At 40.6% G+C, this 13,684-nt stretch overlaps 1 protein-coding gene across 5 annotated transcripts in view; it reads left to right on the top strand.

The window, feature by feature from the left end:
- RPS6KA3 (ribosomal protein S6 kinase A3) overlaps positions 1–13,684 on the top strand; it is a 132,658-nt gene that overhangs the window by 101,582 nt on the left and 17,392 nt on the right. For all 5 annotated transcript variants that reach the window (XM_043504731.1, XM_038398566.2, XM_038398557.2 and 2 more), the window contains one exon: positions 5,053–5,142. In XM_043504731.1, coding sequence (XP_043360666.1) covers positions 5,053–5,142 — 90 coding nt within the window. The remainder of the gene's footprint in view (positions 1–5,052; positions 5,143–13,684) is intronic.

Below are 13,684 nucleotides of genomic sequence, written 5' to 3'. Positions count from 1 at the left end.
CCTCAGTCTCTCGTATACAACGCAGGGTCGTTACCTGTTGCTCCAGACCTTCAATCTTCTCTTCCAATATGGAGACCACAATTAATTTAATTGTGATTAATCGCACTGTTAATAGAATACCAACTGAAATTTATTAAATATTTTGGATGTTTTTCTACATTTTTAAATGTATCTATTTCAGTTACAACACAGAATACAAAGTATATAGTGCTCACTTTATATTTTTTATTACAAATATTTGCACTGTAAAAATGATAAACATAAGAAATAGTATTTTTCAGTTCACTTCATACAAGTACTATAGTGCAATCTCTTTATCAAGAAAGTGCAACTTACAAACGTAGGTTTTTTATTACATAACTTCACTCGAAAACAAAACAATGTAAAACTTTAGAGCATACAAGTCCACTCACTCCTACTTGTTCAGCCATTCGCTAAGAAAAGTAAGTTTGGTTACCTTTACAGGAGATAGTGCTGCCCACTTCTTAGTTAGTGTCACCTGAAAGTGAGAACAGGCATTCGCATGACACTGTTGTAACTGGCGTTGCAAGATATTTATGTGCCAGATGCACTTAAGATTCATATGCCTCTTCATGCTTCGGCCATGGTTTCAGAGAACATGCTTCCATGCCAATTATGCTTGTTTTAAAAAAAAATAATGCGTTAATTAAATTTGTGACTGAGCTCCTTGGGGGAGAATTGTATGTCTCCTGCTCTGTGTGTTACCTGCATTCTGCCATATATTTCATGTTATAGCAGTCTCAGATGATGACCCAGCACATGTTGTTTGTTTTAAGAACGCTTTCACTGCAAATTTGACAAAATGCAAAGAAGATACCAATGTGAAATTTCTAAAGATAGCTACAACACTCGACCTAAGGTTTAAGAATCTGAAGTGCCAAGTTCCAAAATCTGAGAGGGATGAGGTGTGGTACATGCTTTCAGAAGTCTTAAAAGAGCAACACTCTGATGCAGAAACTCAGAACCCAAACCACCAAAAAAAGAAAATCAGCCTTCTGCTGGTGGCATCTGACTGATGATGAAAATGAATATGCATCAGTCTACGCTGCTTTGGATGGTTATCAAGTAGAACCCGTCATTAACATGGACGCATGTCTCCTGGAATGGTGGTTGAAACAAGAAGACATATGAATCTTTAGTGCATCTGGCATGTAAATATCTTGCAATACTATCTACAACAATGTCATGCAAACGCCTATTCTCGCTTTCAGGTGACATTGTAAACAAGAAGCAGGCAGCATTATCTTCTGCAAATGTAAACAAACTTGTTTGTCTGAGCAATTGGCTGAACAAGAAATAGGACCGACTAGACTTGTAGGCTCTAAAGTTTTACAGTATTTTATTTTTGAATGCAGGTTTTTTTGTACATAATTCTACATTTGTAAGTTCAGCTTTCATGATAGAGATTTCACTACAGTATTTTTATTAGGTGAATTGAAAAATACGATTTATTTTGTTTTTTACAGTGAAAATATTTGTAATCAAATAAAGTGAGCACTATATACTTTGTATTCTGTTTGTAATTGAAATCAATATATTTGAAAATGTCCAAAAATATTTAAATAAATGGCATTCTATTATTGCGTAACAGTGCAATTAATCGTGATTAATTTTTTAATCACCTGACAGCCCTAAAAATAACATGTGACTTGTGCAAATCTTTTTACCACAGTATTGAGTGTATCAGCTTCATGACCGGGGAACCAAATGATAGGCATGTAACTGTATTCAGTTAAATGGTGACAGCGGCAAAGAGTCCTGTGGCACCTTATAGACTAACAGACGTATTGGAGCATAAGCTAATAGGTTAATGGTGAGTTATTGTTACTGTGCTTTTCATTAAAACTTGGCCAGTCAGATTTTGCATTTTCAAATTGACGTTTGAGGGGAAGTGCCATATCCTGCGCTTGTGTTTTCAAATCTGACAGGCAATCATTAAATCATCTCTCAGGACATCTTCACTGAATTTTGGTTCTGCTGTAATATTAGTAGGAAAGATATTAAATATCTCTCCAGCACTCTTTGTTTTTTTTAAGTAAGCAACAGTAGCCATGTTCTTTTTTGTATTTACTTATCTTAAAGTACAAAATTCAGCTTGGTAAACATCATTTTCAGATTCAGCACATTCAAATTATGAAAGAAAACATTTACCAACTTTTCCCCAGAAATGCTTTTTTCTTTCATTAAAATCAACTTATATGGGAATTTGATCTGCTCTATCAGGAGTAAATCTGACTTTTTGTGCTTGGGTTACCCAGGTAGCTTCCTCTGTCCTGAATAGCTGGGACAGAGCGGTGTTTGCACTATTGTTCCTTCTCCAAGCCCTTAGGACTGTTGTTCAGACTGCCTCATTTCCTTCTCTGTTGCTATTACTACCTGCTGCCTCTGCTGGAGCTCCTCTTCTTCAAGAAGCAGAGAGAAAGCATGAGGAAGGAAAGCAGTGGAGTGGGCAGGGGGAAAGAAGGATTCAGCTAGAAGCAATGGCTTCAAAACCTCATGCAGGAAAGGGATAAGAGATAAAAAGAGGGAGGAGACATCAGGGAAAACCTCACAACTCAGGTGGAAGAGGAAAAAAAGTAGTGCATCATGAGGAAGAGCAGGCTTATTTTCTTCAGTGGCAAATGGCAAAACTGAACCCACCAGACATTTTCAATTATACCAAATGTGAGTTAGCAAGTCATAAGGCTTCCCCCCGAGAAGACAAAAGGTTGGGGAAAACAGTGCTTGTTAAAGGAGGGATGGTTGGTGTAGGGCAACCTCATAGTTTTTGATAGATTCAAATAAGCATCTAACGCTTACCTGAAAACCCCAGGGGGTTTCCCTTTTCTGGTTTCACATTTCTCTTATATCTCCTGCTGCACCCAGGGCTAGATCCATAAAAGGGTTTAGGTGCCTAAGTCCAACATAAAGGCATCACTGAGATCCTCAAAACTCCCACTCAGCTGCTGCCTAACTCTGTAGGCACTTAGAGTCCTTAGGTACCTAAATTTCCACTGTTAAAGTCCCCTAGGTATTTAAATAGCAGTGTAGATGATGAGGAGCTGCTTAGGTGAATAGAGTACAAACACACCAGAAAGCTGGATATATATACCCTGCACAGCTCCCTACATACCCCAGCAGTGGTTCCTATGTCTGTACTATCACAGGTTTCAGAGTAGCAGCCGTGTTAGTCTGTATTCGCAAAAAGAAAAGGAGTACTTGTGGCACCTTAGAGACTAACAAATTTATTAGAGCATAAGCTTTCGTGAGCTACAGCTCACTTCATCGGATGCCGATGAAGTGAGCTGTAGCTCACGAAAGCTTATGCTCTAATAAATTTGTTAGTCTCTAAGGTGCCACAAGTACTCCTTTTCTTTTTATGTCTGTACTGTTTCGTTTTTTGTTTTTTTTTGTTTTTAAGCAGCCTTTTCTCTGTTGCAGCAAAAGCCTCTGGCCATGGGGAGGCTGTAGGAAAAGGCTCTGGCAGCTCCCTGCTGCTGGAGCCTTTCCCCACTGCAGCAAAAGGCTCTGGCAGCAGGGAGCTGCTAGAGTTTTCTCTGCTGCCTCCCCACTGCCAGAGTCTCTTTGCTGCGGTGAAAGGTTCCAGTAGTGGGAAGCTGCCAGAACCTGTCCTTGCTGCAGCAAAAGTGAGCCTGCTGCTTCCTCGTCAGAATCTTTCATTGTTGCATGTAGCTGTGCAATGCAATGTGGACACAGCCTGCTTTTCACTATCACATGTAGCTTCACATACCTTACATGGTGCCACCACTGTAAACCAAGCCTATGTTTCTGCCAGGGTGCATGCACCTAAGCCCTAGTATGATCCTCAAACTAGGTTCTGTCCTCCTTTCTTAACCCAGTAGGCATGCTCAGATCAGGTCTAAATGCACAAAAAACAGGTGGTGGTGGTTGTGGTGGTGCCCTCATAACTTATAGCCTAGTGGTTAGGATGATACTCTGGAATGTGGGAGACAGATACAAATCCTACCTCTGCCTGAGGTGAAGCAGGAATGTGAACATGGGTCTCTCCCCTTCCATGAGATTGCTCTAACCACTGAGCTATAGAACAGCCACTCACTCTCTGGCCCAGTGCATATTCAGTTATTTGTATACAGTGGAAACTTAAAGCTTCAATAGAGAGACTGAGAGACACCTCCTCCCCCACCCCAAAATTCCCTAGAGCTCAGTGGATAGAGTACTCTAGTAGGAGGGGGAAAACCCCAAGTTCAGATCCCTTCTCTACATCAGGCAGAGAAATTTAACCTGGGTCTCCCACATCCCAGGTGAATGCTCTAACCACAGGTCTAGAACTTATCAGGGGTTACGTGGGGCAGTACTACCACCTCCTCAGGTGTTTTTTGCAAGGAACAACGTGGACACCTAACTAGAAGAAGGTGCATGGCTCAGAATCCCGCAAGCCGAGATAGATACAGATACCTCCCTGTAGCCTGGAGGTAGGCCTAACTCACTTTGAGGGGTGAGCTTAGGACCTGCCCTTCTCCTCAGCATTTTTATTGACTAACTTAGGTGGCTCCACACTCAACATCCTGGCTTATGCGGATCCCATTCTTAGGTGCCTGTCTCTCCTTGTGCATTGTATAGGGAGTGTAGGTAGCTAACTCAGGGCTGTGGATCCCACTGGGTGGCAGGGTGCCTAAAAGTTAAGTCCCTTTTTAGATCTAGCCCCAGGTGCCTAGGTGGAGACAATCATACTAAAATGAGTCCAGCAATGTCATCCATCCAGGATTCAGTAACACATCCAAAGTCAGGGGCTTTATGCTTTATTAAGTGGATGGTTAAAGTATTATTTACTGCCATCTTCACATTAATAATTGTGACCTAAGAACAGTATTGTTATCCACCTGAAGAATTTTCCACATTCTTCAAAAGATTTTTTTCTTCTTCCTCTCAAGGAACCAAGTCTTGATTGTAGCCAGCATCCCTGTAAACATTAGTGAGGAGTGTTGTGCGTTTGTACAAATGAAAATATCTGTCTGTCTATCTTCAGTGTTCAGAAAATATTTATTCTTACAAACTTGCTTCGTTTTCTAGATTATTGACAAGAGCAAAAGAGATCCAACAGAGGAAATTGAAATCCTACTGCGCTATGGACAGCATCCAAATATTATTACCCTTAAAGATGTAAGTAGACCCCAAAAGATTCATTCTTTGATAGGGTATTATAAAAGTGTTTTCTCTCCATTTTGTATCTATGTCAAAGAACAACAAGCATGTTTCACATGTATCTAAAAATGTTCTTTTGTCTAATATAGAGAGTAAAATGGTACAATTTCAAATGTCTTAATATGCTTTTGCCAATATTTAATTTTAAACTAAAATAGGTAATTGTTAAAAAAGTCATTTTTATTTGAGACACTCAACATAGTAGACAGTTTATTAATATACAATAAAATATTAATCACAATCTGATTGAAATTACTAATTAAAAGAAAAATGTCACTGTATAATGTAAAAGACAAGATGAAGGGAAGGGGTAGGAGGGAAAGTTAATAAATAAAGGTCCAGCAGTTGTCATTCAAAAACACTTCAAGAGTGTAGAAGTAATTAGGTGTTCTTCAAAGTGGGAAGAGATGAATTAATATGGATTTATGAGGGGGTATGTTCTATTCCATCTAGGTTCTTATACCATGCTCATTTCCATAGCTGCACACCCATGGCCCAGTCCAACAGAGACATGACTATCTGCCAACATAAGACATGATGGTGGGATCCCTAGATGATGATTGGCATTCAGTGTAAAGAATGTAGAGTGGGCGTAATATCTTCACAGTTCCTTAAACCAGTGAACAGATTTTGTGTTGTGGTCTGAACAAGCTGCAAGTGATAAAGAAACCTTGCTGTAAGCCCATTTAAGAGGGAACTACAATAAGCGAGCCTTGTGGTGACAAGGAGATGTATACAGATGAATGGTAATTGGGGTAAAATGCAACATGGTTTTACAAAAGGTAGATTATGCTGGACCAACCTGATCTCCTTCTTTGAGAATATAACTGATTTTTTTAGATGAAAGAAATGTAGATCTAATCTGCCTGGATTTCAGTAAGGCCTTTGTTCCGGTTCAGCAGAGAGGAAAGTGGTTTTATTCAAGTACTTTCTGGGTCCATGAAAGAATGCGGGATATAAACAGCTATTAGATCTCAGATGTCTGAACACTCTATGAAACAGCAGAAATTCAGGATGGTGATCCTCACAGCTATAATCCCCTTTCTCATTTCTGCAGATTGGTTTGTGACTGTCGACTGTCGAGATGCCAATTTTCATGTTGCGGTTCACTGAGGTTTTTTTATCTTTGCAGTCAGCCACAACCACTACTGATATATCATCCTCCCTTTGGGCTTCTCCTCTGCCCCAAGGGTATTCTCAGAGATCATGGTGGTTGTAGCTGCCCACCTTCATCATTTAGAGAAATTGTCTTCCATTACCTCAACATTTGGTTGCTCGGGGGCCAGTCTTATCTAAAGCTATGGTCAGCAATAAAAGAATAATCTTGTTATTCCACAGACTAGCCCTCCAGCTAAATCTTGAGAAGCCTGCTTTGACACCAGTGCCTCGGATAGATTTCATAGCAGCTTCTCTGCATGCAGTGACAGGCAGTGCTTACCTATCTACCAACAGATTTCTCACCCAAAAGACACTCATCTCAGGGATTCAGCTCAGCCCTGAAACCTCAGTAAGGAATGGTCTTCAGCTATTGGGGTGTGTGTCAGCATGTGGTGTTGTAATTCAAAACACCAGGTTACATCTTCAATACCTTCAGTGATGATTCAGGATAGTCTATGTATCAAACAAGTCTGAACAAACAAGGGTCTACCCAAGTGGGTTCTGCAGTTACTCAGCTAGTGAAAGGACCCTTCCAAAGACTCTGCAGGAATCCAGTTTATTGAGAAGTCCCTTACCTTCATGACAATATCAGATGCTTCCCCCTTCAGCTTGGGCCTCTCAGTTCAGGGCAAGTGGTCATCCCAAGAACAGTTTCTCAACATCAACCTTCTAGAAATGAGAACAGCTAGCAATGCTTGCTTTCACTTCCTTTCTCTGAGCAGATCCAGGTCAGTCAAGATCTTGACAGTATAGCCTGCATGTTTTGTATCTGTTGTCAGGGAGGAGCATGTTTTTCTTTAACTCTGTGCCGAAACGATAAAACTCTGGAATTGGTGCATAGCTAGAAAGGTAGTCTCTCAGCTTCTTACCTTCTAGTTGTTCAAAACACCATGGCCAATAACCTGCTCAGGCACTTCTCCCAAAATTACAAATGGGATCTAGACTCAGAAGCTTTCAACAACATATTCTTAACTTGGGGATTTCAGAGGTAGACCTTTTTGCAACTACCCCTTAACATAAAAGTGTAAGAAATTTTGCTTGAGCATGACCCTCAGTCACTGGGCATGCCTTCCTCCTCTTGTAGACAAGAAGCCTTCTTTATGCATATGCACCAACACCATTACTTTTGAAAATACTGAACAAAATCAAACAAGACAAGTCCCAGGGTCCTTTTAATTGCACCAAGACGAGTTTGGTATCCTTACCTCATTCAAATTACTTCTCATCTACCAGTGAGACTTCAAACCCATTGCTGTCTGTTGTCTCAGCATGCTGGTCAGACGCTTCACCCCATCTGGAAATTCTGAGACTATAGGCATAGAACACCACTTGTGTACCCATCAGCAAGTCTCTTCCGTTCACTCTTCTCTTTCCACCATCTTTGACTACCTGTTGGAATTAAAGACATCAGCTCTCGCTATGAGTTCTGTCAAGGTTCACTTGGCAGCTATTACAGCCTTTCATTTCTCCACAGAAGGTTTTCAATGTTTGCTCAACCCACAGCCTCCAGTTTCTCAGAGGACTGATTAATCTTTTTCCACAGACTAGAGAATCTACTCCAATAAGGGATTTGTACTTGGCTCTTAATTGCCTTACGAAACACCTCTTTGAGCCATTAGTTACATGTTCTTTGCTTCATTTATCCATGAAAACAGCTTTCTTGGTGGCCATCACTTCCAACCACAGGGTTGGAGAACTGGGGACTTTGATGGGAGACCCTCCTTCAGTGTTTTTCAAGGAAAAGGCATTGTTCTGACCACATCCCAAGTTTCTCCCTCAGGTGTCTTAATTTCATATTAAGCAGACTGTTCAGCTCCCATTTCCCCCCCAAAACAACATTCGACTAGACAAGAAGCTGCCTTTTGTACCCTATATGTCAGAAGGGCATTAGCTTTCAAACGTGACAAAACCAAACTGTTCTGAAAGTCTTTTAGACTCTCCTCAGTTGAGGACAGGTACAAAGGATGTGCATTCTCCACCCAAAAAGACTCAAGATTGATCTCTGGAATTATTATTGCATGTTATAACTTTGTTGACATTCTAGAGTAAATAGTTCATTCTGCAAGGTCACAGTTTACATCAATAGCATTAATCAAAGACATTTCAGTTACTGAAATTTGCAGCACTGCAACCTTGATTTCTGTATTTACTTCCTCCAACTATTAAGTTCTGGTTCATGCCTCTAGATCAGATGCTTCAATTGGCAATGCAATATGAGGATACTACTCAGGAATCACCTGAAGTGGAGCACCCACAGGGGTATAGATGTGCATGTGCCCTGCGCCTTTGATCTGAGATTTTCGATAGTCTGTTCGGCCCACAAATGCATGCTACACATCTTGGTTCCCTGTTTGGAGGATATACAGGGCTGCACAGGCAAACTGCTCTCAGTTCCTTCTCTCACAAAGTCCCACAATGGAAATTCTGAAGAGGCGGGGAAGGAGGGCAGGTAGAGAGGAGCACCCACAGGAGCACGTATCGAACAACTCCAGTTACTGCACAAGGTCAATAACGTCTCTTCAAGTAGAGTCCCTGTAGGTGCTCCACTTCAGATATCAAAGAACTCTGATTACTGCACAATGTGAGCACTACCTCTCCCCATGAGACATCATGGACCCTTAGAAACATTCAGCTTAACATTGAATTGACTAAAAAAGAAATGTTTTAATGTATTAAAACAAAAAATATCAGTTTTGGAATGCCAAAACAAAACGTTTCAACATTTTCAATTTTTTTTTCACATTTCTACTTTTAATCCAGATTTAGGATGAAAACAAATGTAGAAATATTGGAATTTCCCACAGGATGGAAATTCCAATTTTCACGCAGCCCTAGTTATGTTTCACTTTAAAGGTGGCTGCATTGGAATGATGGATAGTCAGGACACTATTTTCCTTGCAATGCAGCATCCTCAGATTTTGGGGTGCACTTCTTCATTTTACATCACAATATATGCCCAACTGTGGAAAAAACCTTTCCAGAAGTTTTCAGTACAAACTACTTCCTGGGAATGGACCGAACTACAAAGACACTTGTACGTGAAATTCATTTTCACTGATGTCAAGAAAAGCAGAATTTTGAATAAAGTACAGCCAAATGTTGAAGGTGAATATCCAAACTAATATTTGAAACACTGGTTACTTTTACCCTTCTCTACTGTTCACCAAACAAGAGCCTTTCGGACCCTGAAAGCCACTATCAGTGTAGCTGAAGGAGGACATCCAAGCTAAGATTTGAAATACTGATTACTCTTATCATTTGAGATCTGTAATGATGCTATCATAAAATGTCCCCTTTTCCATTTTACCTGAACTGGTATGTACTACCCTGGAAGAAATCAGCATCAGTTTTAGGTCTGTAAAATTTTAGCATTTTAGTGTCCAGAATTATTTAATTTCTCTGTTTACATTTTGTAAAACATTAATCTTAACTTCTTTTGGGTTAAGACATTTACTATTTTTAGTTATTTCAATTAATTCATTCAGGAATTTAAATTGAAAAAAATTATTAAATAATTCTTGCTTTCTGGGAGGAACTCAAATTTTGTAATTTGTGTTTTCAGAAAATCATGAGCCTGTAAAAACTAGGGAATTGATGGCTAAGTTAACTCCTATAGATTTTTCTTCTGTATTTGGAAGCAGCCTTATTGAAAAGCATGTTTTCTACAATATGAATTTTTTCTCATCTCTATTATTGATAAAGCAAATAAATGAAAAAAACAACCCCTACCTAACTGATATTAACTATACTGTAGTGTATTTAAAGATATAGAAATGTCACTTGACTGACTAAACTTCCTTCACTTTGAAAACCAAAATTTGCTAATTTTGTTAGCCTATACTATACTATATAATAAAGTGTAAACTATAATTGCTTTAGAGATTGAGAGGAGAAAAATAAAAATGACAAGAGATTTCCTCTTGATTCATTCATTAGCTAAATACACAATTTTATTTTATTAGCACCAAGGGATACCTCTCAATTTAAAAGCGAAACAAAAGTAATTTTGCTGTTTTTGGCAGATACTATAGGGCAGGGATGGGCAAACTTTTTGACTGAGGGCCACATCCTGGTATCGAATGCGGGCCATGAATGCTCACGAAATTGGAGGTTGGGGTGCGGGGGGGTGAGGGTTCTGGCTGGGGGTACAGGCTTTGGGGTGGGGCTGGGGATGAGGGGTTGGGGATCAGGAGGGTGCTCTGGGCTGGGACCAAGGGGTTCAGAGGGCACGAGGGGGATCAGGGCTGGGGCATGGGGTTGGGGCATGTGTGTGTGGGGGGTCAGGGGTGCAGGCTCTAGGGGGCGCTTACCTCAAGCAGCTCTCAGAAGCAGCGTCATGTCCCACCTCTGGCTCCTTTATGGAGGCGTGGCCAGACAGCTCTATGCGCTGCCCCGTCCACAGGCGCCACCCCTGCAGCTCCCATTGGCTGCGTTTCTTGGCCAATGGGAGCTGCAGCGGCGGAGCTTGGGGGGGGGGGGAGCTTGCAGAGCCCCCTGGTTACCCCTGTGCATAGGAGCCAGAGGGGGGAGATGCCACTGCTTCTGGGAGCCGCACGAAGCAGGGCAAGCCCCTGACCCCACACACCAGCGGGAGCTTGAGGGCCAAATTAAAACATCTGGAGGGCCAGATGTGGCTGCTGGGCCATAGTTTGCCCACCCCTGCTATAGGGGCAGATAATTCTAACATTTTGCAAATTTTATATTGAATGATAGGACTGGAAAGTACCTCGAGAGGTCATCTAGTCCAGTCCCCTGCAGGACTAAGTATTATCTAAACCAGTGGTGGACAACCCATCAGGGTAATCCACTGGAGGGCTGCAAGACACTTTGTTTTACACTGACGGTCGGCAGGCATGCTGCCTGCAGCTCCCAGTTGCCACAGGCCACAGGTTGCCCCCCACTGATCAAAACCATCCCTGACAGGTGTTTGTCTAACCTGCTCTTAAAAACCTCCAATGATGGAGATTCCACAACCTCCCTAAGCAGTTTATTCCAGTGGTTAATGACCCTGACAGGAAACTTTTCCTAATGTCCAACCTAAACCTCCCTTGCTACAATTTAAGGCCATTGCTTCTTGTCCTATCCTCAGAGGTTAACAAGAACAGTTTTTCTCCTTCCTCCTTGTAACAACCTTTTATGTACTTGAAAACTATTATTATGCCCCCCCCCAACCTCCAGTCTTCTCTTTTCCAGACTAAAAAAAAACAAACAATTTTTTCAATCTTCCCTCCTAGGTCTTGTTTTCTAGGCCTTTAATAATTTTGGTTGCTCTTCTCTGGACTTTCACCCATTTGTCCACATCTTTCCTGAAATGTGGCGCTCGGAGCTGGACACAATACTCCAGTTGAGGCCTAATCAGCATGGAGTAGAGTGGAAGAATTACATTGCATGTCTTGATTACAACACTCCTGCTAATAAATCCCGGAATGATGTTCGCTTTTTTTTTTTTTTGCAAGAGTGTTACACTGACTTATATTTAGCTTGTGGTCCTCTATGACCCCAAGATCTTTCTGCAGTACTCCTTCCTAGGCAGTCATTTCCCATTTTGTATGTGTGCAACTGAATGTTCCTTCCTAAGTGGAGTACATCGCATTTGTCCTTATTGAATTTCATCCTATTTACTTCAGACCACTTCTCCAGTTTTTTCCAGATCATTTTGAATTATAATCCTATCTTCCAAAGCACTTGCAACCCCTCCCAGATTGGGTATCGTCCGCAAACTTTATAAGTATGCTCTCTATGCCATTATCTAAATCACTGATGAAGATATTGAACCAAACCAGAACTGATCCTTGTGGGACCCCACTCTTTATGCCCTTCCAGCATGACTGTGAACCACTGATAACTACTCCCTGGGAACAGTTTTCCAACCAGTTATTCACTCACCTTATAGAAGCTCTATCTAGCTTGCGTTTCCCTATTTTGTTTGAGAAGGTCATGCAAGACAGTATCAAAAGCTTTACTAAAGTCAAGATATACCACATCCCCCTTATCCACAAGACTTGTTACTCTGTCAAACAAAGCTATCAGATTGGTTTGACGCAATTTGTTCTTGACAAATCCATGCTGACTGTTCCTTATCACCTTATTATCTTCTAGATGTTAGCAAATTGATTGCTTAATTATTTGCTCCATTATCTTTCCGGGTACAGAAGTTAAGCTGACTGATCTGTAATTCCCTGGGTTGTCCTTATTTCCCTTTTTATAGATGGGCACTGTATTTGCCCTTTTCCAGTCTTCCATGACTTTTCAAAGATAATCGCTAATGATTCAGATATCTCCTCAGTCAGCTCCTTGTGTATTCTAGGATGCATTTCATCAGGCCCTGGTGACTTGAAGACATCTAACTTGTCTAAGTAATTTTTAACTTGTTCTTTCCCTAATTTAGCCTCTGATCCTACCTCATTTTCACTGGCATTCACTATGTTAGACGTCCAGTCACCACCAACCTTCTTGGTGAAAACTGAAACAAAGAAGTCATTAAGCACCTCTGCCATTTCCACATTTTCTATTATTGTTTTTCCCCCTCACTGAGGGAATAATGAGAGAATGATTTTCTAAAATTACATTTCTGCATAATAAGAGGATCACTTAATAAAAGTTTCTTTAAAACAGAAGCCAAATTTTGAAGGAGATTGAAGTTAAAAGCTCAAGGAAGTGCAATAAAAATGAACTGTGGTATTCAGATATTAATGCTCTTAAGGTGCTTCTACATAGTTTAAGCTGCAGTGCCCCCAGCTGGTAAGATGGATAACTGGTCAGCTGTTTCAGCAGACTAGAACGTAGTTGTAGCTAAGCCGTCCCAGGTTATTAGAGGGACAAGGTGGGTGCGGTAATATCTTTTATTGCACTAACTTCTGTTGGTGAAAGAGACAAGCTAAAAGCCACACAGAGCTCAAGAGCTTGTCTCTTGGACCAACTTCCGTTGGTGACATTAAAGATAATTACCTCACTCACCTCATCTCACCAAAATAGAAGCAGACTAAATGGACATAATCAAAAACACTTAAACAATTTTTCATAGTGAAAAATACAGGATGAAGTCTTAATGGACTTGAGTAAGCTTTTTAGGATAGTACATGTGTGCACAATATCAAATTTTCCAAGAAATGGGATAGGAATTTATAAATTGACTTTGATTTCCAAATGCTACAATGCTAATTGTGTCAATAAAATCTAACAGATTGTTTCATGCACTAACTGCAGTGTCCCCAATTTATTATGTAAGCTGAATCTTAAGTTTTTATAATGCCCTAAAACTGATGCTGATATGGCTGATTTCTAGCCATTGCTGCACTTTTTTGTGGAATAATTACTTCATTATGAAATTAGCTCTAATTCA

Source organism: Dermochelys coriacea, chromosome 1 (genome assembly GCF_009764565.3).
Source record: "Dermochelys coriacea isolate rDerCor1 chromosome 1, rDerCor1.pri.v4, whole genome shotgun sequence".
Taxonomy (NCBI): domain Eukaryota; kingdom Metazoa; phylum Chordata; order Testudines; family Dermochelyidae; genus Dermochelys; species Dermochelys coriacea.
The sequence above is the reverse complement of the archived record's forward strand: the minus strand, read 5'-3'. Positions and strand labels throughout refer to the sequence as shown.